Here is a 26,942-nt window from a genome sequence, read left to right as displayed (position 1 = left end):
ACTCGAGTTACGCTCGTACGTCAGGGCGGGCTGGTGAATGGAGAGGCAGACACAACTTATTGGTTGTAAAAAACTTTACTCACGCCGCTTGCAATCACGACGCAGGTGGTCCGGTTGTCGGAACAACCACACGAGTTGTTCCAGCTGGCGGGGCCCAAGCCAGTTAATCCGTCCGCAATTCAAAGCCGGCGGGGAAAGGGGTACGTCGGGGTTGCGCTCGGTGACAGGAAGAAAGATCGATAGGTGATCAGTCTATCGATCGGCAGCCGCAAGTCAGATAACTTCAGAGACACTCTGCAGCATGCTCAAAGCTCTTCGACTTGGGCGGAAGTCGCGCGGAATTTTAAACGGCCAGCGAGCCAATTATTAGCTGCCACGTGTGAATAATTTAGCACTGGCCAATAACGGGGCACAAATTTGCATCCGAATAGCAGGAACTCTTTGCACCGTGCATCTCTGTGCTGCAAAGAAGAAATGCATCCTGCAAAGGAAACTGGAAATTGGCGGGAACTCTCCTGCACGCAGGCTCTTAATTGCAGCAGAACAGTCTGCTGTGCAAAGGAGCTCTCATGTGGCCAGGAAATTCCATAGTGCCGAGGCACAAAAAAATCACTGGGTCGTGACACAATGCAAGAGAGCTGGAAGGGGATCTGAAGAGACCACTGTCAGTACTCCCCAGCCCACAGGAACTACTCAGAGACATGAAGCAACAAGGGAGCAAAACAGGCCGCCACAATCAGAGTTGAAAGAGCTGAAACGAGGTCTGCAGCCAGGTGGATGTGCACCAGGGTCCTCCTCCCCCACAAAGGTGCAAACGACAGTATGCTCCATTTGGCCATTTTCAGAGAATCATATTCAAGCCACTAGCAAGATACCCCAGCCACAAAGCAGGGGGAGGGCAAATCAGAATGGGCCCAAGGCTGTTACCCATGACTAGATAGCCAGCAGGGGTATGGACTCCTGGACATTTGGACTAGTATCAAAAGTCAGACAGGAGTGGGGAAGGGTAGGGACACTTGCTCCAAACCACCAAGCCCTTATATTCTAACACTTACTTTAGGACAGGCCAGGAATGATAAGAGTGTAAAAAAGATAGCTCCAGCTTCTATATTGTGTCCTTCATGGTTGTAGCTGGAGGAGGCCTGCTACAATTGTATTGCTCTCAGCTTTTCTGCACCTGCCTCTTCCAACATATAGCTGCCATGTGCTCCCCAGAAGCAGTTCCCTTTCTGAAGCTGCTCCATATGCACGTGTATCCATATCCCACATGGTCTTCTGCCTTCAGAGGCAGAACAAATAAGATGTAGGCCACTATGCCTGGAACCCACCCTGCCGTTACCGAAAGGGCAAAGGCTGGGACTGAGGCCAACAGGCCCAGGTTAAGGAAACCAAGATCAATTGAGGTGAGCGAAGGTCACAATTCCCTGCCCTGACTCCCACTGGGACTTTGCAACCAGGAGCTGTTGAGCTGTGTGTCTCTAATCCAAGTTAGACCAACACTATAGGACAAGGATGAACTCTACTGTAAAGAAGTAGCCTCCCAAGTCCCCTCTATTTTTCAGAGCAGGCTGGCCACAGCCACAGGTGTTCATTGGCTTCAGAAAGCCTCCATAGTGCACAGCCCCAGAGATAGCTCAGGCTGTGACTTTTCCCTGGAGGACAGTATCTTGGCTGCAAGAAGGCAATGATAACAGCATCACCAGCAGGTAGGGGATAAAACACCCTTTTCATTTCACCCTGAGAAAGGAGGCAGCAGGACTCTCCCTTCTGGAGCAAGTCCCATCCCCAGCATCAAGTCTTCTAGAGAAGATACTCTGCAAAATCCATTACTGAGGCAGGTGGACTCTTTCCACATAAGAAAAAGAAACCAGATCCCTTCTTTTAGCTACCCCCTCCAAAAGAGGGGCACAGTACAGCCTATATGATGGTAGGAAAGGAGAGATAAAACAGCAGCTGTTCCCTTTGTGGCTTGCTGGCAGGAAATCTGCAGTCAGGTCTATTGCCACATAGGGACTGAGCTAAGCCAAGCACAATATGATGCTGTACCACCTAAAACAATGGTTTTTCATACTGTTTCATGGAACCCTCAGGTTCTACAACAGGTCAGATGTTCTGCAAAAAGACAGGGTAAATGGCAGAGCAGGATAGGAGGTGGTGCATTACTACTGCTGGGCCAGGCCACCTGGCTCTGCATCAGGTCTTGAGAGTAGGGGAAGAGGTTCTGCAGCAGCAGAAGTGATATGAAAGCGTTCTGTTGCTTTAGGAAGTTTGAAAACCACTGACCTAACAGAAGTAAGGGACTCAGCAGAAATATTTGAATCAAAGGCAACATGGGGCAGAGGGAAAAGGAAGGAATGATGCAAGAAAGGGAAAAAGAATGAGCCTCTTAAAACAGAGCTGGCAGAAGAAAGCAACAGGAAGGAGTGACCTGCCAGGGGCCCCAAATAAGGAAGGGGTTTCCTGTGGCTCCATAGGTCTCTTATCAGAATGGGGTTGCAGCCCACAAACCCATCCCCAACCCTGGGTCAATCTGTTCCCACCAATCCAAGAAGCCACCTCTGGCTTCTTAGGGCAGTTTGGCTGTTATAATTTTTTTTTAATTTCCAGAAAGATGAGGCCATACAAAACACATCCTCAGCCACAAAAAACAGGAACTCTGCAAAATCAGCTCTGGTTGCTCCTGCATCTTTTCCCACATGCAAAGAGAAAACCATCTTTCAGGACAGTCCTGCAGGAAAGGCCTGAGTAAATATACAGCCCTGTAGGTCAGGAACAAATGCGAGGTGAGTGATCTCACCCTCAGTGCCTCACAGCCCTACAGACAGTAGGAGTTGTGCGCAGTAGCCACCTTTCTGGTTCAAGGAAAGCCAACCCCCTCCCGCCCCCACCGCCACCTTCTCTTAGCTGGGATCAGAAGTTCCCCTGGGATACCATCTATCTAGAGCTCTACTCAATCCCAGGCCTTACAGAAAAATAAGGCTTGTAAGATTCTATTGCAAGTTTGATGAAAAATTCACATTTGGTCCCAGAGTTGGACTGATTGATGGGGGTTGGTGTCATCTGGCAATGGTTAAAAGGGGGGGAGTAATGCTACTTTAACTGGACAGGTAGGAGTCTAAGGCAGGGAGCAGGACTCTTGTGTTCTGGTCTCAACTCATCTACTGGCTGCTGTGACCCAACATAGGTCCCTGATCACTTGATGCTATATTAACTTGTGCTCATAAACCCACTGTGGCCTTAGCTGAAGCTGCCCATTTTTTAAGTTCCCCTTTAAAAACCTACTGCCTCTCCTGCCCTTTGATGCCATTTCTCACGAGAATTATCAAGAGAATTAACTCTTCCCAGATCAGAAAAGCATGCACAAGATTAGAAAATGCACATCAGTAAACCAGCATCCTCAGGACAGGGCTAGTTCATGTTCCTTGGGTGGGGGATGACTGTGCCCACAGTGAACAATGAGAGCAGTGCCCAAGAGACCAAGCTCCAGTGTTTAGGGAAAGGAAGTGGAGGGGAGGGGGAAAAAAAAAAAATACAGACAGCTTGTGTTTCACTCCACTTAAAGTTTAATTTGTACAGTAAACATCCGTGACATGTTCTGCCCCACCCCCCAATATGGCCAGTGGGGTTAGTTACTGTTACTGCTCCAGCTACACACCAGACTTCATTTCACCTTGCAGTTTTCAAAATACATTATTGTAAACATACAGTAAGAATCAACACACAAACAGTTTGGGTGAATTACCATGGAGCTGCCCACCCACAATGCCATGGCACTGCCAGGAACTCTGCCCGTTGTGACCTGCACTCCACTTGACAATGTCATAAGTTAGACACCCCCATCCTACCAGTTCCCCCACCTCAATCTAGGCTTTCCTTTAAGTGCTCAATCAGACACACCTTTCTCAAGCCATTTTGAAGAAACCTGCACTTAATGGTATTTTCCCCTGTGATTGCCAGCTGTAATTGATTCCAGTTATTGTTTAGAGACTACTTATACACACATACATATACACGACACAGAGAGTACCTATTGTGGTGGATCACACCAGACAGACACTACACATCACTACTCCTGAGGCTACTTCCATGACAGAATGCAAGCAAGTATTCACACCCTGCAAAGGAAAAGGCAACCATTGACCTGAGGGATCTTACTGAAACTTTACATACATGGAAACCATTTTAATGGGTTTTATCTTATGTAGATTAAGGGATGTGGGGCGGGGAAGGACAACATGAATTCCTATGCACGACAAGAGAAATCAGTTGGCCAAAAAGCCCAGAACACCAATACGATACAACATGTTAAAACATTTCTAAACTCTTTGGTGCTATTGCCCATATGCATTAAACACTTTAAGTGTCAACTGCACAAAATTTGCACAGAAAACTTCAGTATACTGTGGTACCCAGTGTCTGCATGCTCCCATAGACTCAATAAAAAAGCCTAGCCCCAGAGAGTCAGCACTAGAGAGCAAGAGCGTTTTGGAAACCAAGACATACTAAATGCTAAGAATTTTCTACCTCAGGTTTCAAGATTGCTAAGCATAGAAATGCTGACAGAAGCGATGTGGCCTCAACACAAGCAGAATGTAGACCACTGCCTCCAAGGCTCTCAGAAGACAGCAGTGTCAGGTCGAACACCACAGAAATATCATTATCTGCATATACACAGGTGATGGATGGGTAGAAACCAGTTAGTGGCTGCAGTTTTAGTAAGAGCCAAAACATTCACAAGCGTCTATTTTGCCCCACTGATATTACTTTGGTGTTCTTAACCTGTTCCACCTATACCATGTAGGCAGCCAGTCTAACACACAACCTCTGCACTGACCAGTGCTAAGGGATGCAAGACTGAGGCTTTGTTCTCTAGGTCAGCTGGAGCTGGGAGTACTGTGGCAGAAGAACATTCCCTCCTGTCTAGGAATGCCCTAAGGGCCCTGCCAAGTTCCTGTTCTATCAAACAACACTGATAACGCTCTGGGAGGAAGATCACTGGAACACGACATCCAGAGGATGTTTCCAGGAACATATCCTGCGCACTAAAGGCAGAGGGACTGTTGGGTCCTATGGGAGTTAAGCAAGCACTCTTCTTCACTCAGAGCATCTTGCCCTGGCACCACTGGACATCACACTGCCTTGATTAAAACAAGGTGCAGTGGAGACCCAGGGTCTTAGAGGACCCACCTCCACGTGAAACGATCAGTCTATGATGGACAAATTGTAGGCCAAGTCTTAACACCCAAATGGAGAATAAAAAATAATTATCTCTTTTCTCCTCTAATAGCATGAGGCTTGAGTAAGGTGATAGACTGAGCAGAGAAATGCAGATGAAAGACAGGCTACTTATCAGCTGGGAGAGGGAAACCTGCTTTACCACCTCATTTCCTTAAGCTAGCAGATCACACAGCATGAAGGATCAGCAGAGACCACTACTCCCAGTACAAAAGGAGACAATCAAATTAATGCACATAACCCCCCCCCACACACACACACACACCTTGGAACGAACAAACAAGACTCCCACGTGCATGGAAGGGAGGGGTGAATTCTGGGATACATAATGCCTGGCTCACCCAAAAAGGTTCCTTTGTGCACCAATGGTTTTCATTTGGTTAAATCAGAGGTTACAAGGACAGATAAAAGCTTCTCCATTTTTCTCCTGTTCATCTGTTTCTAGTGCAACAGGTTGCATTTTCCCCTACAGAAGCCAGCTGTGCAGCTAAGTACTATACAATATCATAAATACACAATACATCAACTCCAAACACTTCCTATGCAACATCTCTTACTGTAAACACATTCAACAACACACTGTTTGCTTAGAACAGAGAGAAGAGACTGTGAACCAGCATCAATTACACTCAATACAGAGTGTGATGCAATGGCTCTCCACTCCTCTTCTGAAGTACTGCAATCTGCTGTGGTAAGTCGTTTTTAGAGGCAGTATGTTATTGTAAGGAAGCTACGCACAACACAGATGCTGGGGATAGGAACTAACTAAAAACCACAAACAAACATCCAAGCAGCTCAAGCCAGGGGAAACGACTAGTCGTCGAACTTTCCTTCACGGATGCTGTCAAAGGAGAAAGGGAGAAACTTGAATCCTGTACCAGAGTAGAACTTGTTCTGGAATTCAACCCTGCAAAAAAGAGAGAGAGACAAAGAACAACTGACAGTTGGTTTTACAGTCCCAAAAGGAAAAGCAGAAAATTAACTCGGACGTTATTAAACATGTTTGCGTATTGGGGCTAATGGATCAAGTAAGAATTCTGTCAGATATCAGTGATTTGGACTCAGCTCAACTGTTGCAAGCAAAACATGCTCCACTCAGATTTTTATTATGTTTCCTGTGTCAGACAGGAAATTAAGAAAAAAACAAAACCAAACCCCCCCCCCAAAAACCTGCTTTAGAAGAGGATAACCATTCCCTCCCAAAAACTTTACAGTGAACAGCAAAACAGGGAGAGGCCCATTACAACGGGGTGTCAGGAAGAAATATTTATGCAGTAGCAATAGGCATCTGTCCTAAGGATACTACCACTCCAAAGCGATCCCATTTTACAGTTATATCACACACATGCATCATGTCACCTTGGTGCTGGGACTTCCTCCATCAGCACCCCGTGTTTATTTGTTCAAGCATATTTTATTTGCTCCCAATTAGCTGCTTCTGGAGACCTACAGATCTGTTCACTGTCACAAGCCAAACATTGACTTAGTTTATTAGGGGAAAGCAAACAGAAAAGCCAAGTCTGAAGGGAATAACCCTAGAGAGCTGCCCGATAGCAAACAGCTGCCAAACATGGAAAGAAAAGAGCATGATTCATAATAAAAACAAGCATACTGTTTTCACTGCACCGTATGAGAAATATTTTCCATTCTCCTTGTCCACTGGAACTATTGCTATGGGGAGTCAAGTGACCACAGCTCTAGGAGAGCAATTTTTCAGCATTCAACTTTGAGGATGTTTTGCACAAATACTTGCTTTTAATGGGGTGGGGTAGAAAGGAGGGGGGTCTCATACTTGCCTGCAACTTAACAGTGACAGAGCTCACAAAGTGATTGGTATCTGAGCAAACAAATTCAACTCTCTCCCGACTGAGATGAGAAGCAAAAAAACCTTTCAGGTAAACAGTATTTAGCTAACAGTCTAATGCAACCAGTGCAGAGTTCCCTTGCAAAGGAATCCCTCCGATGAGCAGAGTTTTCCACGTAGGAGGAGAATGGCTTTGCCAAGGCCCTCCTGTTTTTCAGGAACCATGACCATCTCCATAAGTATCCTGTGACTAACTGGTCTGTAAGCAAGGGAAAAATCAAAGGGAAGAGAGAGGGAGAGAGATGGGCACTGAGTCATACTGCATTCAGCTGAAACAGCAACCTTAATTACTCAACTGCCCTGGACATGACACATCTGGAAGCTACTACTGGGCTTGTACAAATACAGTGTTGGCCTCAACCTAGATACTATGGGCCTAAAGAAGAGCTGCTGCAGAGCTTGGTAAAATTGTTAAACCAGTCTCCATGCATTTAGAACTCTATAATTTAATGAAGAGTTGAGAAACATGGAAGGAACTTCACATTTGCTCCAAGAACATCTGCAGCACAAATGCATTCTTTGCAGTGCTTGACACCAGCTGCACCCAGAACTGCTGGCTGTCACATGCACTTGCTTTATTAGTAAGTTTTGGCCAACATCTCTACAGAGGAATTTACTTAAAAGGCAACAGTGTTGCTCTGCAAAACACAGATTTAAGGGCCTTTAAAGGGCCCTTCCTTCCCCCACCCTGGGGCCCTCTTCAATAGTCAGGTGGAAAGCAGAGGCACCGGCTTCCCAACAAGACCTACAAGGTGTTGCAGGGTAACATGCAAAGCCCCCATCCCCACTGGGAAGCACCTGAAAGAGACACTAAGCCAGGATGCCCATAACTGAGACCTAAACAGCAGTGCCTCACTCCGCATTCGGGTTCCTAAATCAAACTACAGCTGCCTAACCTGTCAGTTTAGAAGCCTAACTTTGGGTCTACCCTTGAAAGGGCAGTTTTCTGTGCCCCTATTAGCGGAACGCAAGTGCCAGGGGGTGGAGGAGGTAGGAAAGCAGCTCCTCCCTGTACTAAGGTTCTGTGCGTCACGGATACTAGGCTTGCCACATAATCAATCAGCCATGCTTTAGATTCAGCATGGGAGGCCACTCTCTTGGCACTGATGAGGAACAGAAATGCCCTCTCAATGCAGTCATGTACTTGCTGTTATGGTCGTAGCTGCTGAACACTACGGCTTATGACCTTTTACAAAGTATAAAATAAATAAAGAAATAAATCCTGAAGCGTGGGTGGGGAGCTGAGCTTCACTACGCCCACCTCTGCTCACTGGATTCCAAGCACGACATGGCTAGAGCACACCCACGCCTCTCGGAAAGTAATACTCCCCCTCTAGCTACGGAATGCCACGGCCTCTGCCAGGGCAGATGGTGTCTGCCCATCGCTCGTCCACAGCTTACCTCTCAGTTTACAGCGGGGAACAGCTGGCCACAAAGCACTGCATAATTATTCCTTTTTATTTGTTTTACCCAGCCGTTTGCAGTTTGCCACATTTGTTGTACTCCAAGCCTATTTGGACGCCACCAAGCAGAACCATAAGCCTTGAGATCCTGAGACTTTGAAGTAGTTTCTGGCCAGAGAACCTAAAGTACTGCTTTACGGCCAGAAAAGCTACTTTTCTGCCCTCTAAGCTAAGCAAAGGCACATTCTAGGAACATTCGTGAATCAATGGCAGAGAGCTCAGGTTAGAGAATGGGAAAGAAACATCTCTTTCCACATGGCAGATGCCTGCAGTTCAGGACACAGAGGAAGTTATGAACTCAGAAACATGAAAAAGCCAATGTAATTTTTTGCAACAGCAGCTGAACTGATACAATGTTATATCAACTGAAAGGTCTTCTAAGCCCAGACTAGTAGCATGGCCATAATCATGCTCTCAACCCAGAGGGAGATGGCTCTGGGACTCAAGCATGAAAGTGAAGTAGAATTAGCACAGCCTCATTGCTTTACTTTCAAAGACCATTTTGTAAGATTTTGGAATATATTTAAAGTAAAAGGAAAAAGGTAAAAGGACCAGCAATTTGGCAATCGGTTAACTGAGGAGATGTAGAGTACATGAGTTGCCGCGTAGGGTTATTCACTTACAAATCAGGGTCGGAATGGACTTGGAAAAAAAATCGTGTTCAACTGATGAATCCAAGCGGCTCCACTGAACTCTGGCAAGTCTGAGCTCCATCAGCACAACTGCTCTCCTCCTGTACCCCATACTTGAACCGCCACCCCTACATGTTGCACTAGGTCTTCAAAGCTAGTATTTCAGCACACCCTACTACAAAGCAAATACCAAACCTAGCCTTCAGTGACCCAGCTGCTCTTTCTGTATTACACATGCTGTTATCCATCCGTTCCACCTCCTGCCTGGCCCCGGAATCCAAGGAGTACTCCTGACACTATCATAAGGAGATTACACGTATCCCTTCCAGCTAGAACATTAGCATCCTTCAACGATTCCTGCCAGACCAACTGGATGGCTACAGGAACTAATGGGTGGTCTCTGTCCCAACTCACCCCTAAATAGCTACAGGAACTAATGGGTGGTCTCTGTCCCACCCCACCCCTAAATCCCTGCCTCTAAGACTGCTGCTCCCAGGAAGGAAGCTCAGATCCAATGCCATTTCATAGACTCTGGGTCCATAGCTGGTGTTTGGTTACAGATTCCTCATTAGGCAAGCCCTGTGCCCGTGACAGGAAACCAGAGCCATGTTCAATCCAAAAAGTGTATTAACAAATAGCATATTCAAAAGGTAAAGGATATTAAGCAGTCAGATCACCAGTTAAAAGGGAAATAAGCTACAAGGAAACAAACTTGAGTATCTGATAGACTAAGCAGCCAGCCACCTGCCAACAAAGATCTGTTAGAACTATGGGCATCACTATGTATCAACATTATATTGTTACCAGTTTCAAGGCTTTGTTTCAATGGAGATCTATACTAAAAAACAAAACCACTGGAGGAACATCTGTGTGTTCTCAAAAGAGTGAAAACTCCTTTTCAGCTGGGAGCAGTGGGCAGAGCTCTTTAAAGATTTTGTTTTTCTTACCAGTAAAACGTATGCTAAACTACTTCTCTTTTCCTTGAGTGCTGAGACGCCCACTCATACCTTTTGCATTCCAGACAGGGGACTCCTCCCCTATGGCGATGAGATTTTAAACAAAGCTCTCCGAGAACTACTTCTCCCAAGATAGCTGTATTTGATCCTATTCACTGTAGAAGGAGGCATTCACCTACCATTGGCAATGTACTGAATTTGTGTTTAGACTAAAGAGGAATGTTAGCAGTATATTATTTGAAGAACGTTTATGAGGACTCCACTGCAATAATAAAATGCCAAGTGACACTTTAAGCACACCACTTGAGAACATACAGGTTTGAGCATGCGTGTTTAGGGAAAAAAATGACTTGGTTCCAGAATCGTGCCTTTGTAGCTTCCCTGAAAATACTCTGCAGTTGCTCTACACAGCGACTGTGCCATGGCATTACTGTAGGCTCAACAAGTCCCTTGTGTTTCTTTCACTTTGCCTGCCATTGCAGTAGTGCACCATCTTATGTCAGGTGTTTCCATAAACTTAGCTTCAGTTGCACTTCATTTAAGAGTCCGGCCTTGGGGAAAGCTGTTCTGTTGGCCAGCAATAAGCATGTGCTATCAGCTACTTGCTTTAGAGGATATGGCTTGTAAAGGGCCCCAGGTAAAATTCATTCAAAGGTAGGAATGCTACAATAGAGGAGAGCTGTTTGCCTCCTTTACTTCAATTCATACTTAGAATAACTTCCAAAATGGTATCAGGTTTTTATTATTTAGAAGGAAATAAAACGGTTAGAGAATATCAACAACCTCCTACTTACAGACATTTATAAAAAGTATGCTGCAGCTTAGAGAGGAGGTTTAGAAAGTTTAACTGCTTCTATCTAACATCTGCCCAGCATGAGGACCACATAAAAGTTGAGATGCTGTTCACTCATAGCAGGGGAAAATTTAGGTTGGAGATTAGTAGGATGAACTTTGACTACAGGGGTGGTCAAGCGCTGGAACAGCTTACATAGAGAGACTGCAGAATCTCTATTCTTGGAAGTTTTCAAGAGCAAATTAGACAAGACACTTGGCTGAGCTGGTTTAGTCAGAGATGATCCTGCCCTAAGCTTGGGGGCTGGACTACATTACCTCAAGAGGTCCCTTCCAGGCCTACTCTCCTATGAATCTATTGTTTCTCTCAGATTATCAGAGGTAATACACAACAGCAGTTTTAAGATTAACGCTTTCCTCATTGTACAATTTCAGAACAGCAATGACAGTAGTTTAAAGACAAGGAAAGAACAGCTGGTCAGCAGATGGATCCAAGTGTGAGGATTTCAAGGCTGGATGCCAGGGGGGTGCAGGGGGAAGAAATCAGGAACACCATCCAGCAGCCATGTAGTAAGACAACTCTGCAACATGGGATTCCCTCCCTACACAAGATGGCTACATTTTATAATTCCTTTTTGAATCAGGAATGTGGTTTAAAAGTCTGAAGATCCCCAAACACTGAAAGCCTGAGTGCATGGTACTTAGAAGCTGTGCCAACAAAGGTACAAAATGATTAAGTTTTCCTCCCCCAAGCCTCGGGGGGAAATCTGGAAAAACAGCACTTGTTATTACCAGCACAGTTTGCTTCTTTCCAAATGGGAAACGCCTACAGCTTTATTTCTCTTCTAATTTCAATACAGCTATCCCTTTTGCCTCTCCCTTTTCAGAACTCCCAAGGGCCTCTGGAGAGGAACAGTATTGCTGTATTTGTTTATTTTCAAGCCAATGTTTAAAAATAACCCTTCCCTCCCATTTTTGGAATGCAAAAAGCATGTTTTTATGAGGGGCGGGGGGAGCCACCACTATGACCTTGAACTCCCTCCTTTGAAGCCTGCCAGAGTCTGATCCCAAGCCTGAACATCTTGAGGAAGCACCAGAAGACCGTTCTATTTGAAATGTAGGCATTTAGGAACCAAAACTTAGGCAGAGATCTTGTTCAGCGACTCTCTACTTCATTTCATTTTTACTTTGTTACATTTATTCTTGCTGCCCTTTTAGCTCATTTGTTTCCTTTATCATCAACTGCCAGGAGCTTTTGCTGGGAAGGGAAGCATAAATCAAATCAATCAAACCATAGAGCCTGGAGTAGAAGTGCTCTTCATGAACTACACTTGTAGCTTTATTATCCTGGCTGGCCAGGAGGAAAAAAAAGTTTGAATTGACATTGAGTTATTCCTGAACAAGACTGATCTGGAGGATAAGTACTTAAACTCTTCCTCTCTTGTCATGGGTGTAGTGTCAGAGAGCCAAGAAACTAACCAAATTCATTATTTTCCGTTTCTTTGATCGGACCAAAGTGATACCCAGCCACACTTTAGGTGGAATTTAAAGCTGAAAAGTAAGTGCTCTTTAAACATATGGAAGTAAAACTACTCTTGAACTCCCTTTCTCCTTGGGTGCAGAAAAAGTGACTCATGCTCTTCTTGGGTAATCTCTTCCCACTTGCAGGCTCCCTTCATACACAGAATTAGAGAGGATGCATTAACAAAGCACAGCTGGTAAGAGAGCTCAGGCAGATGGTTAACAGGTTCTGCCAGAGCGCACAAGGATAAGATTAATCATGGTCTCAGCAAGTTAGATGCAAGGGAGAATATGTTGCCAAAAAACAAGAGAAACAAATAAACAAAAAGAAAAGACCCATCATCCCCCATCTAAATAGGGGGCATCGAAGATAAACTGCTTACAGTGGCTCTGGAAATCCAGTTATCATATTGCAGTAATGACCTACAGCTCAGCCGGGGGGGGGGGTTAAATTAGATTTAAAATCAATCCAGTTTTAGTTTTGCAATTACAAAACTCCCTTTGTTCCCAAATGTTGCCTTGTAGCTATAAGGCAGAAGACTACAAAAATTAAATTTAAGACATCCAACCTGGCAGACAAATCTATTTTGCTTCCCATTGATGGGCCAAAAATCAAATCTATGACTAAACAACCCTCTTCTGAAAAGAGCTTGGCGTTTTGTAACTTGTTAACATAGTTGCCAAGTAGAAGCATAATCTTGTGCATCTACGATCAGATGACCTAAATGGAAAACCCTGCAAAATTTCCTGCTACAATCCCTTCAGGTTTGTTTACCGCTATTAAGAGAATCAATGACAAGCTTCTTAATTCAGAACACCTTCACCGGATGTCTTCCAAGCAGAGCTTTCCTTAGTCTTCATTATGTACCTTCCAGTACAAAGTTATTGAAAACATCCATGTTTTCAGCTGTGACCTCTGCACAGTCTGTGGACATCATCTTTGATATCACAAAGCAAGCTGTCCTTGCTGAAAAAAGGCTCAACTTCTTTTCTAAAAGGAAGGCGCAAATGAGAGAGCTGCTAATAATAAAACTAGACTGAGATCCCCAGAGATGCAACAGATTATCCCAAGTCGAGGCCCTGAAGTTTAACTTCTATTGCTCTGCTAAACCCAGTTTTCCTGAGAAAAAGTGGACTTGATAGGTTGCTGGCTGCAAATGGAACTCCAGTCAATCACTATGTTACACTGTAAAAGCTTGAAAAACAAATGCAAAGCAAAGAACAGAAAAACTGTTGAAGACAATCCCTCTCCAAAACCCTCTATGCAGATTGCTTAGAAGTGTTTAGCTGGTAAAACGGTATTTTTTCCAGCCTAGAACAGTTACTCTCTCTGTAAACAAATGCCTCATGAGTCCTGACTGATGCAAGTCAAAACCCAGGACAAAAGAAGGAGCAGCATAGCCCTTTAGACACTCTGCCAAAAAGTGGCCAGAAAGACCGCACAGCCTGACAGGCTTGTCCCTGGAATGGCTGGCAACTAACTTGAGTAAGCCATGATTAATTTGGAGGAACACAACAGAGGTACACAACATTGTGCTTCTTGGGCATGGGGAGGAAGGGAAAGTATTTGCATATTCTCTCTCATACTTTACAGGTACTTAAAATGGGACAAGGGACTTATACTAGGATTCTGGAGAAGTGCTACCTGTTTGTTTATACCTAAGGCGCTTGTTCATGTGATGAGGTTTTATTTTATGCCCCCTAAATTGAAATGGTGGGTTTTTAACTGAAAACCACTGTTACAATCTTTCCACCATATTACGGTAAGGGGCCTGATCCCTTTTCTTTTTCATGGAGCTGGAGCCTGCCCGCAGCCAGGGGCAAGCTGCCAGGAAGCTGAGCAGCAGAGGGTGGCCCCTGGTTCTTTTCTCTGGTGGCAGCGGCACCACCCCACCACAGAACAAAACTTTCCAAACTAAACTACATCCAGACATAGTTTAGTTTGCAACAATGCAAAGTCGTTTAAAATCGCCAAAACTGGCACATATGTAATGCATAATGCCATTAAGCCACACAAATTACATTTCCTGTCACGTGTCCATCATGACGACCATCACATATACAAGCACCCCTAGAAGCTAAAAACAGAGGATGAATTTCTCCCAAAACAAAGTCTTTTATTCCTGGTATCCAACAGAGGGACAAGCCCTTTATCCCACATTAAGCACCTGTTAAATATCTGAATTAACACTTTGTACCAGGACAATAGAGGTTAAAATCGCCATTCAAACTGTTCCTGTAAACAACTGTGTCAAGCCTATTTTGATTGAGGCATATGGACATTCAAATAAATCTGGATGAATTCTCCCAAGTTTCTTCTCCTGGTAGAGAAACTTAGAGCCGTGCATACAGATATTCGAATGCTGACGCCCTTAAGACTGGAGAGCTTGCAGTGCTGCCATTATGCATCTGAGTAGGAGGGGTGGGGGGGCGGCAGGAGAATCCTTGTGCACACATCTCAGCATGCTCTACAGACCCCTTAGTCTGCTTGGTGACAGATGATAGCCGTGCAAAAGACAGCCCTGACTGGCTGACCCAGACTGCCCGTGGTCAGCCTGTTTCCCTGCAGGACAACGTGTGGACTGGGAAGGGGATGCATTCTGTTCCCTGGTGGAGCAGCAGAGTCCAGAGAGCAACACACTGCCCCCACCCCAGAGGGTATGGGGGGGATGCTGAAGGACTATGTTCTCTTCTGAGAGAAGCAACAGCATGCATAGATATTCACTCTCCCAGGAGAAGCTCTTCCAAGAGTGATTTAACCCTCATTGTTCCCAGGTTATTTTTCCCCTGGAACGGCCATTTTTACTCTGGAAGAAAAAGCTTGAACATCTGTACATTCATGGTTTCTCCTGGGAGAGCAACTCTCCCAGGAGAAACTGAATGTCTGTACTAGGCCTCTATCCAGGACAATCAGCCCCAGGATAAACTAGACCCCTGATTTTCAGCTCCAGTGACTTCTAAGTAAACGATCAAACTGTAGAGCAGGGCTGGGCAAAATGTGGCCCAGGGGCCGGATGCGGCCCACCAGGCCATTCCATCTAGCCATGGGGCCCCTAAAAAAAAAAAATTTAGAAAATTAATATTAATCTGCCCTGGGCTGCCTGTCATGCGACCCTCAATGGCTTGCCAAAACTCAGTAAGCAGCCCTCTGCCCAAAATAATTGCCTACCTCTGCTGTAGAGGGTGGGAGTGCAGTACAGGTCAGTCGCATCTTACACAGGGGTTAGTTGCTGAAGTCAGTGCGTAAAGTGAAAATTTCGTAAGGCGAAAATCAGTCACTATACATGAGGTGGGAGGGGGGGGCGGGGCTTGAGTTTGCACGCAGCACCGTGCTTAGAGCTGTGTGGCCGGTGGCAGCGGCACAGCGTGGGGTGGTGGGTGGGGATGGCTGCGTGCCGCCCGGCCACCACCACACTGCTGCTGCCTCCTGGCAGCCGGCCACAGCTCCGGGCACAGCTCCATGACGACAGCAGGAGGTTTTGGAGGCACTGGCCGTCACCGCCATAATGGGCCTCCAGGTAAGCAGCAGTGCCACGTGGAAGCTCAAGCCCCGCCCCCCTCCCACCCCACATATAGTTGAATTCGCACAAGTTAAATGCACGTATGATGCGACTGACCTGTATGTTACTGGGATTGCCATCCAAAAAAAAAATCACGTCCCTGGCTTTAAGTTTTTAAAATCCTTCTGCCACTAGTCTGCCTGCTGTAGAACATTCTCAGGAAGTGCAAATGCACTCAGTTCTGTTATTCACATGATGTCTAAGCAGCACTCGGCCATCACTGGGTTCAGTACTCCATTATCAATTGTCTTGATTTATAACCCAAGCCCAAATTTTACTATGTATAGACAAATCTAAATCTCACCTTCTAGAAAACTGCAGCCACAAGGTTGGCAAATTAATCTGCAATTGTCCTCCTTATTAAACAGCTTTAAAACATCTAACATTTCTAGTAAACTTACCAGTGCAAACGGAGAGCATGAAGGAAAGCCGATAGCCCCTCCATGATCAGAAGGATTGCAACAGTCAAGGTTGCAAAAGCAGCAAATATGAAGAACAAGCCAAAGCCGCCAGCTAGACTCCTCACACTGAGGCCAACATGGATCACCATGGTCCAGAGCACTTCAGAAAGTTCTGTGGAAGATAGGAGTCAGAAAAAAATAGTGCTCATTTCAGAGTGGTTAAATGAAAGAGAACAGTTACTTTATTCAGAGTTGAGTGGCTTTCCCACCATTTGTAGCCCAGCAAAAGCCAGCAGCATGGTTCCATTTGGGGCTGCTTGAGAAACATGGTGCTGGCAGGCAAACATATTTCAAAACCTGAACCCCAAACCCTAGCACCAGCTGCAAGGCCAGTGCTCCCACTCACTAGCCCATCATTCTATTCAGCAAAAAAAAAATTCCACCTACACCTTCTAAAGCTATGAAACTCCCTTTCAAATATATTGTTTGCACAGATCCTACACCTGTATCTTCCTACAGGGCATTAACATTTCAAGAATGAAGTTAGAGCACTGGGGGTAAACTTCAGCAGATGTGCTACAAATTAACCCTGTACCCTCCCCAAATGCCACTCCAATCCCTTTTCCTTATCCGAGTTGCTGCTCCCTGCCTGATCTACTGCTCTGCTTTATGCCCTATCTGCCACTGTGCTGCCTGCCCTTCAACCCTAATCTGCAGCATGCCACACACAGGCTCCTCTTACCACATGACACCTGTGCTGCAGGGTGGCTGCCTCAAGCTGGAACATAATTGCCATATTGTACAGAGACCAACAGGAAACTTACAAAGGGAAAAACCATGGGCCACATTAATTTCTGTAATAATTCTGGTCAGGAGAGGGAAGGAGGAGCACAACAATACACAAAAGCAACGCTGCCTACACACACAGACTATCACAGGTTGGCCTAAGAGTAGCTCATGAGCTGCACGTGGCTCGCTCCTTTGAGTTACATGACATATTACACTGATCAAAATGAAGCATTGCATGCTAAGATCAAGTCTCAAGTTAAAGTAGTGAAAGCAGATGTGGTCTGCTCCATTTTGCCAAGTCACTGACAGAGCCCTTTCTTTTGGGCTACACAGCACAGCCTAACATCCATTGACAGTAAAACACTGCTATTTGATCACAAGGTGGGCAAACGCTAAAATCTCGTTACACAGGGGTCCCTGGCACACATTATACTTAAGACATGATTAATTAGGTAATCATGTCTTAAGTTATTACCCAGCCACATGTTAATGCAATTAATGGCATGATAAAACAAGGAATAAGCCACAAAGTTATTACACAAAAATGTAGAGTAACTTTGTGGTTGGTTCCTATTGCATCATTGAATGTGTGGCCAGGCTGGGCCTCCCAGCCCAAGGGGAGGGGAGGGGAGGGGAGGGGGCAAGGCTGGGAGCCTGAATCAGATGATGTGGCTCCCTGCTGTGGGGGCTTGCTACTTGCTGGTGCAAAGGGAATCCAGGGTCATGATCCACCTGCACTGGCAATAAGGCATGATGGTATCTGATGCTTGATCCCACAGTTACACCTCCTAATGCGCATGTGTGGTATGGCAGGAAACATGATTGTTGAGATCATACATTAGATCCCATCATGCCTTTACTTGTACATCTGCCAAAGGCCAAGTCAACATAAATACACCACCCTATCATTTCCACCCCTCCAACACACATGGGCAGTTCCTCTTAAGCACATACCCTATGGGCTCAGGCCTTCTCCCTACTGCCTTTGTCCAGGTTGATCTCTTAACACTAGTCAAAACTTCCAGCTTTGGAAGTGATACTCACGTGCATGGGCCAAGCTCAGAGCCCAAAGGCGCAAGTAGGAGGCTGTGTTGGAGATGCACCCCAGGCAGAACTCAATGGTATGGATGGCCTGATGAACTACGGTATCCCCAAAATCAAACTGTAGAAGGAACAGAGCAAGGAAGAAATGAAACCTGCTACAAGTCTTGCTATAATAAACGATGATTGGCAGTTAAGGGAAGTAGCTTACTATCCTGTCTTAGTACAAAGGGCACTATGTTTGCAGTTTAGGCTCTCATACTTTCTTCTGGCTGTGGATACTGATCATCCATTTCATCTGTCAAATAATCTTTTCACAGCTGCAGTGAAGCGAACTGCTACAAAATCTTACCAATACAAATTTGAAAAATTATTCAATACTGCAGTGATTAAAAGTATACATTTAACATGGCAAACAAAAAAAGTTACCATTCAATCTAGGATTTTGCCAGGAATCTGTCTAGTGAGGAAATGGTTCCCATCTCAACTCACTAGTCATTCGCATCTATTTCTACAAGTACTATATTCTTCACAGGAATGAGAAAAATCTGAAATTAATTTTAAAAAAGTCAAAGGCAATACTGGCAGACAAGGTTCCAATACTGCACATTTACCTCTGCTACACAAGCTTTCTGCAAGACAGACGTTTATTTTTTGGGAAAGTAGAAATAATGCAGGAGTTGATCCTGAAAATCCCATCTGTGCCTCATTATTTTGCCTGCAGAGTTCCCACGTTGTATACCTTTTCTTGTAATTAATTAGTTTTAACATATAGGTTTTTATTTTTAAAAGCGTGTGTTGGGGGGAAGGGGAGGAGGGGGCAGAGTAGTTTCCTGAAACTTGGGAAAGAGCTTGTTACTGTGTCTTGCATTTAGTTCACATTCCATAAACTGCTTAGAACAGTTAAAGGGAATACAGAATTTTAAAGACACCAATATTAATGTTCTGAAAGGGCACAGCAGGCTATTTTTATTCTTGTTGCCCCTCTGTTTAGCCAAAATAGTAAACATTTTAAACAACTAAGTCAAACTAGCTGTCAAGAGACCAGCTCCTTCTCATCATAGTCTTTCCAGTTTATGCTTCTTTTGTGAAACCTGGTCAGCAGCATCCACTCCCCGAAGGCAGGAAATCAGTATAAAGTAGACAGAACAGAACAAATATTTAACCATTAAGTACACTGTATGGCAGAAACAGTAAATAGCCACTGGAGAGATCATCCTTATGGTCTGAGAAAAAGGGACTCACAGAATAACTTTAACACAGTGCCTGTAGATTTACAGGTTATTTTTCATCGTGTTTCTTTAAAAAAAAAAAGCATTCATGTGCTATACAGATGTGATCAGCTATACCTGCATTACATCCGTTATTTCACCAGCTATAAGCAGCAGCCTCAAATGTTACAACTCTAGGCAGAGCCACCTTCAGTGACATTTACAAAGAAACCATCAGTAAAGCCGCTGCCACTGCAGGACTTTTACCCACCAAGGTGTTGTTCAGAAAACACAACTTTAAGTTTACTTTCCGCTCCACAGCTTTTCTAGTCTTGATGCATCTTTCCTATTCTTGTATGGGACTGCATAAGAACATAAGGACTGCCATCTACTGTGTCAGACCATGGGTCCATCTTGCCCAGTATTCTGTATCGCACAGTGACAGAGATCAGATGCTGAAAGGGAGAGTGAATTGGGTATCATCAGGGTAACCCCCACCGCCCCATTCCTGTCACTTGCAGCCTCCAACATTTAAAGGTCTAGGAAACTCTGATTTCAGAGGCTGTATGCCTAACTCCCATACTCAATAGCTACTGATGCCCTTTTTCCTCCAAGAATTTGTCCAATCCCCTTTTGAACCCAGCTAAACCATGACCTTCCATAATACCTGGTGGCAATGAGTTTCACACTTTAATTACACACTGTGTGAAAAAGAATTTCTTATTGTTAGTTTTAAACTAACCACCTACTTATTTCATTTTGTGACCCCTAGCTCTTGTATTGAGAGGCAGTAAATAATTCCAATTTATTTTCTCTTTGCCATTTGGTATTTTGTAAGCTCTTGTCATGTCCCCCCTCAAGCATCTCATTTCTAAACTGAATAGGTCTAGCCTCTTTAGTCTCTCCTTATATGAAAGCCCCCTCCATATCACTAACCATCCTTGTTGCCCTTTTCCGGACCTTCTCTAGTTCTTCTATATCCTTTTTGAGGTGTGGGGACCAGAACAGGGCACAGTATTCAAGGTATGGACACACCACCGATTTATAAATGAGTATAATGATACTTTCTCATTTGTTCCCAATTCCATTCTTAATAATCCCTAACATTGTTTGCCTTTTTGATGTCTGCTGAACACTGAGCTAAATGTTTTTTTAGTGAACTTTCCACAATGACTCCCTGATCAATTTATTTTCTTGTGTGGTAACAACTAATATAGAGCCCATCATAGTGCATGTATAGCTTGAGTTATTTTTGCCCAAGTGCATCACTTCACACTTACCTACGTTGACTTTCATCTGCCATTTAGTTGCCCATTCAAACAATCATGCCAGATCCTTCTGTAGTTCCTCACAGTCTGCCTTGATCTTTACCATTCTGAATTGTTTTGTGTTATTTGCAAGTCTGGCCTGGCCACCTTGTTACTCGCCCCCTTTTCCAGTTCATCTATGAATATGTTAAACAGCACTGGTCCCAACACAGATCTCTGGGAGATCCTGCTGTTTAGTTCTTCCCATCATAAACTGATTGCTTATATTCACTCTTTGCTTTCCATCTTGGAAACAATTTCTAATCCACAAGTGGATGTTCCCTGTAATCCCATGACTATCTAACATACTTAAGGGGTAGAGCTGTGCGAAGCTTCGGCCACTGATTCAATTCAGTGGAGATTCAGCTCCATTTGGTGGCCAAATCTCTGAATCCAAACTGAATCAGGAGACCCTTTAATCTCTGAATCAAATCAGAACCCTCTGAATCGATTCGGAGAGATTCAGCGATTCAGACATGGACACAGCTTTAAATGTTTTTTCTACATACCTCAAGGTAGCAGGCACCTCACCAACATTGCAATGGTGGGGTGGATGGAGCATCCCACAGGAGGGTCCTCAGCGTGCTCGGCAGCAGACCCGGAAGTGGACCAGAAGCACTTCTGGTCCACTTCCAGGTCTGCTGGGGAGTGCACAGGGAGCCTTCCTCTGCACCTCCCCAGCTTGGTGACTGGTGCCTCCTATATCTGGGGGGAATGCTGGGGGGCCCCCCAGTGGACCCAGAAGTACTTCTGGTCCACTTCCGGATTCGCCACCAAGCATGTGGGGGGGCCCCACCCACACTCCTGTGGGATCCTCCATCCGCCCCAGCATCACAGCGATCACGGGCTGCACCTGGTATCTTGAGGTATGTAGAAAAAAAAACATTTAAAGCCGTGTCTATGGCTGAATCACCGATTCTCCGAATCAGCATCGAATCTTCAGATGAGATTCGGCTGAATTGAATCGGGGACAGTGATCCAAATCAATGAATCGTATCACTGTCCCCAATTCGGGCCAAATCCAAATAGGCCCATTTTGCACACCCCTGTTACGAGCCTCTGGTGGGGGACCTTGTTCAAATATGATCTTTGATGTTCAAACATACTATGTCAACTGGATCACCCTAATCCACCTGCTTATTGACACCCTTCCTCAAAGAACTCTAATAGGCTGATGAGGCTTGATTTCCCTTTAAAAAAGATGTGTTGGGGAGGAGTTAACAAGTCACATCCATCCACATGCTGGAATTTATTTATTTTTTTAAATAATTTCTACCAGTTTTCCAGGAACAGAAGTTAGGCTTACTGGCCTGTAGTTCCCCACATCCTCTCTAGAGCCTATTTTTAAATATGAGAGTCATGCTGGCAACACTCCAGTCCTCTGGTACCAAGGCTGTTTTTAGTGAGAGGTTGCGTACTATAGGTACAAGTTCAGCAATTCCTAATCTGAGCTCCTTCAGGACCTTAGGGTGAATGCCATCAGGTCCTAGTGATTTGCTATAATTTAGTTCATCAATTTCCTCTACGACCTCACCTACTGAATCTTCACTTTGGGTCAGCTTCACTAACTTGTCCAGAGAGAGGAGTGGATCTGGTGAGGAAATCCTCCCAACATCTTCCATAGTGGAGCCAGATGCAAAGAATGCATTTAGTTTCTCAGCAATGGTCCCATCATCCTTTAGCACCCCTTTTACACCTTGACCATTCAAAGGCCCAACTGACTTTCTGACTACTCTTTGGCTTCTGGTATACTTAGAATTTGAGGAAAAACTTTCTAGACACACAAAGGGTAACAATAAAATTTTAATCTTATTATAGTTTTACATCTAATTTGCCAGTGTTTATGCTCTTTTTTATTTTCTTCGCTAGGTTTTAACTTCCACTTTTTGAAAGAAGATTTTTTTCTACTTATTGCCTCTGCAACTGTCATTAAACCATGCTTGCTTGCTTTTAATCCACTTTCCATTTTTTTTATTTGTGGTATGCATTTGCATTTGCTTTGTGCCTCCAATATAATGTTCTTAAGCGGTTTCCAGATTTTCTTCTCATTTCCCCTCCTAAATGGATGTCAAACCCAATTGCATTGAGGTCACTAATGCCGAGGGGCTCAGTAACACTTACCCTTTGCACCAAATCCTGTGCACTGCTGAGGACTAGGTCAAGAACGGTCTTTACCCTTGTATGTTCCAGGACTAACTGCTCCAGGAAGCAGTCTTTTATAATGTCAAGAAATTTGGTCTCTGCACCCGGGCCTGATGTTAGACTGACCCAGTCTCTTTGTGGATAGTTGAAGTCCCTTGGCATTTCTAGCTAGCTGCTGGAGGATAGTATATCCCTAAATATACTCCCCCGCCTTGAAACCTGGGATTTCTATCTACAAAGATTCTATGGTACTTCTCTTATCAGTTGAAAAATCTACCCTATTTGACTCGATGCATTCTTTGATGTAGAATGCCATTCTCCCACAAGTATAACCTACTCTACTGTTCCTGTACAACTTGTATCCTGGTATTACAGCATTCCATCGATTTTCCTCATTCCGCCATGTTTCAGAGATACCTATTATGTCAATGTCATTATTTACTGCTAAGCATTCAAGTTCCCCCACTTTTGATCTTTGGCTTCTAGCACAAGTATGAAAACATGTATACTTTTTATTTTTGCCAGGTTAGCTACTCCCATGTAACCTTTTACTCATTAAAGGCATTTGCTTATGCTAGTCTTCATCCTGTTTCTTATCCTTCCCGCCCCCCACTTTTTTTTTTTTCTTCCAGTTTCACCCTTATAGGGCAAGTCAATCCAAATTGTGTGCTATTTTGCAACACAAGCTGTGGCTTTCCCCTGCATTTTTAGTTTAAATGCCGCTCTACCACCTTATTAATGTTACACGCCAGTAGTTACGGTACCATTTTTTTCAGGTAGAAACCATCCCTTCTGTACAGGCTTTCCCTATTTCAAGAGGATCTCCTAATTCTAATATAATAAAAGGCTTAGTCTGTCTGTATCTGTCTGCAACACTATTGGAGCACTCCGATTGGCTACTGAAACAACCAATCAGTGTTCCAAGAGTGTTACAGACAGGAGACGGTGGTGGTGGTGCAGAGTGCTGCCATGATGGTGGGGATGGAAGAGAGAGTGAGTGGGCGAGGCCAGCACTGCTGGCCTCACCACTCCCCCAACTCCAGGCCATGCTCCCTGGAGGCAGAGGAGTGCTGCTGTGACCAGGAAGGGGGAATGGGACAGAGGGGATGGAACCCCTAGGGGGGCAAGGCCATCTGGCCTCACTCCCCTGCTCCACCCCTGCCATCATGGCAGCGCTCCACTGCCTCCAAGGAGTGGGGAAGGGGAGGGGCGGCACAGCAGGCAGCTGAGACCAGCAGCAATGGAAGCAGTGGCAGTGCAGGGTGCTGGTGGAGGGGACGGTGGGGCAAGCTTCCCCCCCACCACCCTGCTCCTGGGAGGTGGTGACAGTGCGGAGTGGTGCGTGGCGGTGCTCTGTACCTGCTACCCCGCCAACAAACAATCATTCTCGATTGGCAATTTAATTAGGAGCCAGCAAAACCTAAACCCTTCCTCCCTACACCATTATCTTAGCCTCACATTGAAACTCCAGAGTCCTGCCTGCCTACCTGGTCCTGCGCACAACACTAGAAGCATTTCAGAGAATGCTACCGCACTAGGAAGGCAACTTAATAAAAAGTCAACTAGAGATAACATGACTGGAGACATCCTATATACGCACATTTATTTCACTCAGCTCAAAAGAATGACAATTAATCTTAATCAAGTCAGTCAGATGGACAGGACTGATACTGCTCTAACTACAGTGCAATTCATGCACCTACCTACTGGTATTATGAATCTAGATTAAAAGGAAAGAAGTTGGGCCCATTAGGTCCAGTGTTGAAGGAAGTGTTAGCGTGGGGCATAAGATTATTCACTTATTTACTTAGATTTTTCTGTAGCTCATTCTGAATGAGCTGAACAACTTACTTTAGTTTGTTAGACCAATAGATACCCAACTCTACACCCTCAAAACTAAGTTCTATCCTTTTATCAACGTTAATTACTGGTGCCCATTTGTTTTGGGTCTAAAGACAAACACAAATCAAAGAGTAGCATGGATATTGCAATGACAGAGGAGTATTTCATTCTACAGCTTCATTGGTGTTAATGCTCACTGGAGATGGCAGACCTACATCCATTTACATACAGCCTACCATTTTGAATTGTCATTTGTTTATACATATGAATTGACCTCACAGATGAAGAAAATTCTTGTTAATGGTGAAATAAGCAAAACCTTCATTAGCAATTTGTGCATGCTAAGCTTCTTGGAGAAATATGTACCAAGGCCTTTTGCATCCACACCCACAATTCAAAGAACAAAAGACACAACAAGCACAGGCACACTAACAGCAAAGACCCAAGAATGGCATAACTGCTTGTAGACATTAACTATTGCTTCCAAGGATGCCACCTGCCCCTGCTCCTGCCATCAGAGCCAGCCTGTCCAAAGAGTGACCAAGGGTACCAACTCGAGGAGTAGGAAAAGGAGGAAGGAACATGAAGAATATGGGTCTTTTGATAGCAAGGAGTGCAGAGACTGGTTAGATTTAAATGGTCTGCTCTCCAAAGAGTATATTATATTTCTGACTCTTCCAACTACTAGTATTCAAGAATGAGCAATTCTTCTCCTAAAAACCCTCCTTGAGAGAGAAAAAACAAAATATTGATTCCCTGGTTATCAGCAACTCCAATTTGATGTTTCAATATTTTGCTGAATTTATTTCATGGTAGCCGGTAACATTAAGCTAGATGATAGCTAGAAAAAAAACCAAACAAACAAACAAAAAATCTATAAGCAGTTTGCAAAAAAATCCAAACATTCCCATTGACCAAACAGATACAACTACGTATCAGACAGAGAAACTTGCTTCTCCAACCACTTCAATATTATACAGATTTAGAGGAAGTCACTAGTTGATCTTTGATGCACAGCTGTGCAGGTCAACTGAGAAATATTTGTAGTTGAGAGACAAAGCAAATGTATGCTGGACAGATGAAGTAAATTCAGGGTTTCTTTGAATGGAGATACTGCATGAAGTATTAGAAACAGTCTGTGATGCATTAATGGCTAGGGCTTTTAAAAAAACAAGATGCTATGACAAAGAATTATATTAACTCAGGAGATGATTTACCACCCATGAAAAATGTTCCAGATACACATGAATGCAAAGCTGACTGTAATCTTACCACCTCATCCTCCGCAGGCTTGAAAACACAAGTTTACATTTAGTGCAGTGTCCCACCAGTCACATCATTAGTCAAGAGTACAATTAGGGATTTATTCTTCAAGTGGAAGCACTTAACAAGCATTGTAATGCACAGCTACTAGGGAGGCATCAGGATGTCCAAGATAAACAAGCTAGCTTTCCCTTTTTGTCCACCTCTTGGGCAACAGGTAAGGCAGCGCAGTTGAGATGTGTTAACAGCCCACAAGAATTTGAAACAAGAGAGATTTAGGACTCAAGAAATATAACCAGTTAATATAAATCCAAGTACTATATAACACCAAAGGGGAAGAAGGGGGTTGCCCACACCTGCTTTTTCTAAGGGAAAAACAAGTCTGTGGCAACTGTCCATATTTTCAGATGCCCTATGGGGATACAGAGCTGGCCCATCATGAGACTCCTGCTCTTTTAACAAGAAATAAGAGTCAAAGATGACCAGAGAGTAGTGTGTAAAAGGTTGTTATTAGAATAGGCCTTGAATTTCTACTGTTCTGCTGTCAGCACTGCTATGGAAATTTAAGAGCTTGGAAGCTAGTAAATCATCCCCAGAGTGCCAACTTTACTGTCCTGAGCAAGTGTCAGACACTCACCTCCTCCCCTTCCTCAGAATGGGTAGAGAGCTGGTCATGTTGAATGATCTCTGCATCTTCTTCAGTGGGTCCATTACCCACCCGGATGCCACCAAAGTTGTGAGTTCCCTAATACATGCATAAAGAGAAAAAAGCAGAATGCTGTTTAGAATTTAGTGCAAATAGGTACTTAACACATCTCCATGAAGCAGGACCAACTTCCAGAAAAAAAAATCCACATTAAAAAGTTCAATGGCACAACTATTTTCCACAAGCTTCGATTTTACAGATCTTCCAGCTTGGGTGA

At 44.4% G+C, this 26,942-nt stretch overlaps 1 protein-coding gene across 6 annotated transcripts in view; it reads right to left on the bottom strand.

Annotated features, from left to right (window-relative positions):
* Window positions 1–3,543: 3,543 nt before the first annotated feature.
* The window catches only part of ATP6V0A1 (ATPase H+ transporting V0 subunit a1), a 58,526-nt gene continuing 35,127 nt past the window's right edge, over window positions 3,544–26,942 (bottom strand). For all 6 annotated transcript variants that reach the window (XM_025207311.1, XM_025207310.1, XM_025207312.1 and 3 more), the window contains 4 exons: window positions 26,657–26,764; window positions 18,258–18,375; window positions 16,425–16,596; window positions 3,544–6,142 (listed from right to left, as the gene is read on the bottom strand). In XM_025207311.1, the coding sequence (XP_025063096.1) occupies window positions 6,049–6,142; window positions 16,425–16,596; window positions 18,258–18,375; window positions 26,657–26,764 (492 nt within the window). In that variant the 3' untranslated portion in view covers window positions 3,544–6,048. The remainder of the gene's footprint in view (window positions 6,143–16,424; window positions 16,597–18,257; window positions 18,376–26,656; window positions 26,765–26,942) is intronic.

Source organism: Alligator sinensis, unplaced genomic scaffold (assembly GCF_000455745.1).
Source record: "Alligator sinensis unplaced genomic scaffold, ASM45574v1 scaffold919_1, whole genome shotgun sequence".
Lineage (NCBI taxonomy): Eukaryota > Metazoa > Chordata > Crocodylia > Alligatoridae > Alligator > Alligator sinensis.
The sequence above is the reverse complement of the archived record's forward strand: the minus strand, read 5'-3'. Positions and strand labels throughout refer to the sequence as shown.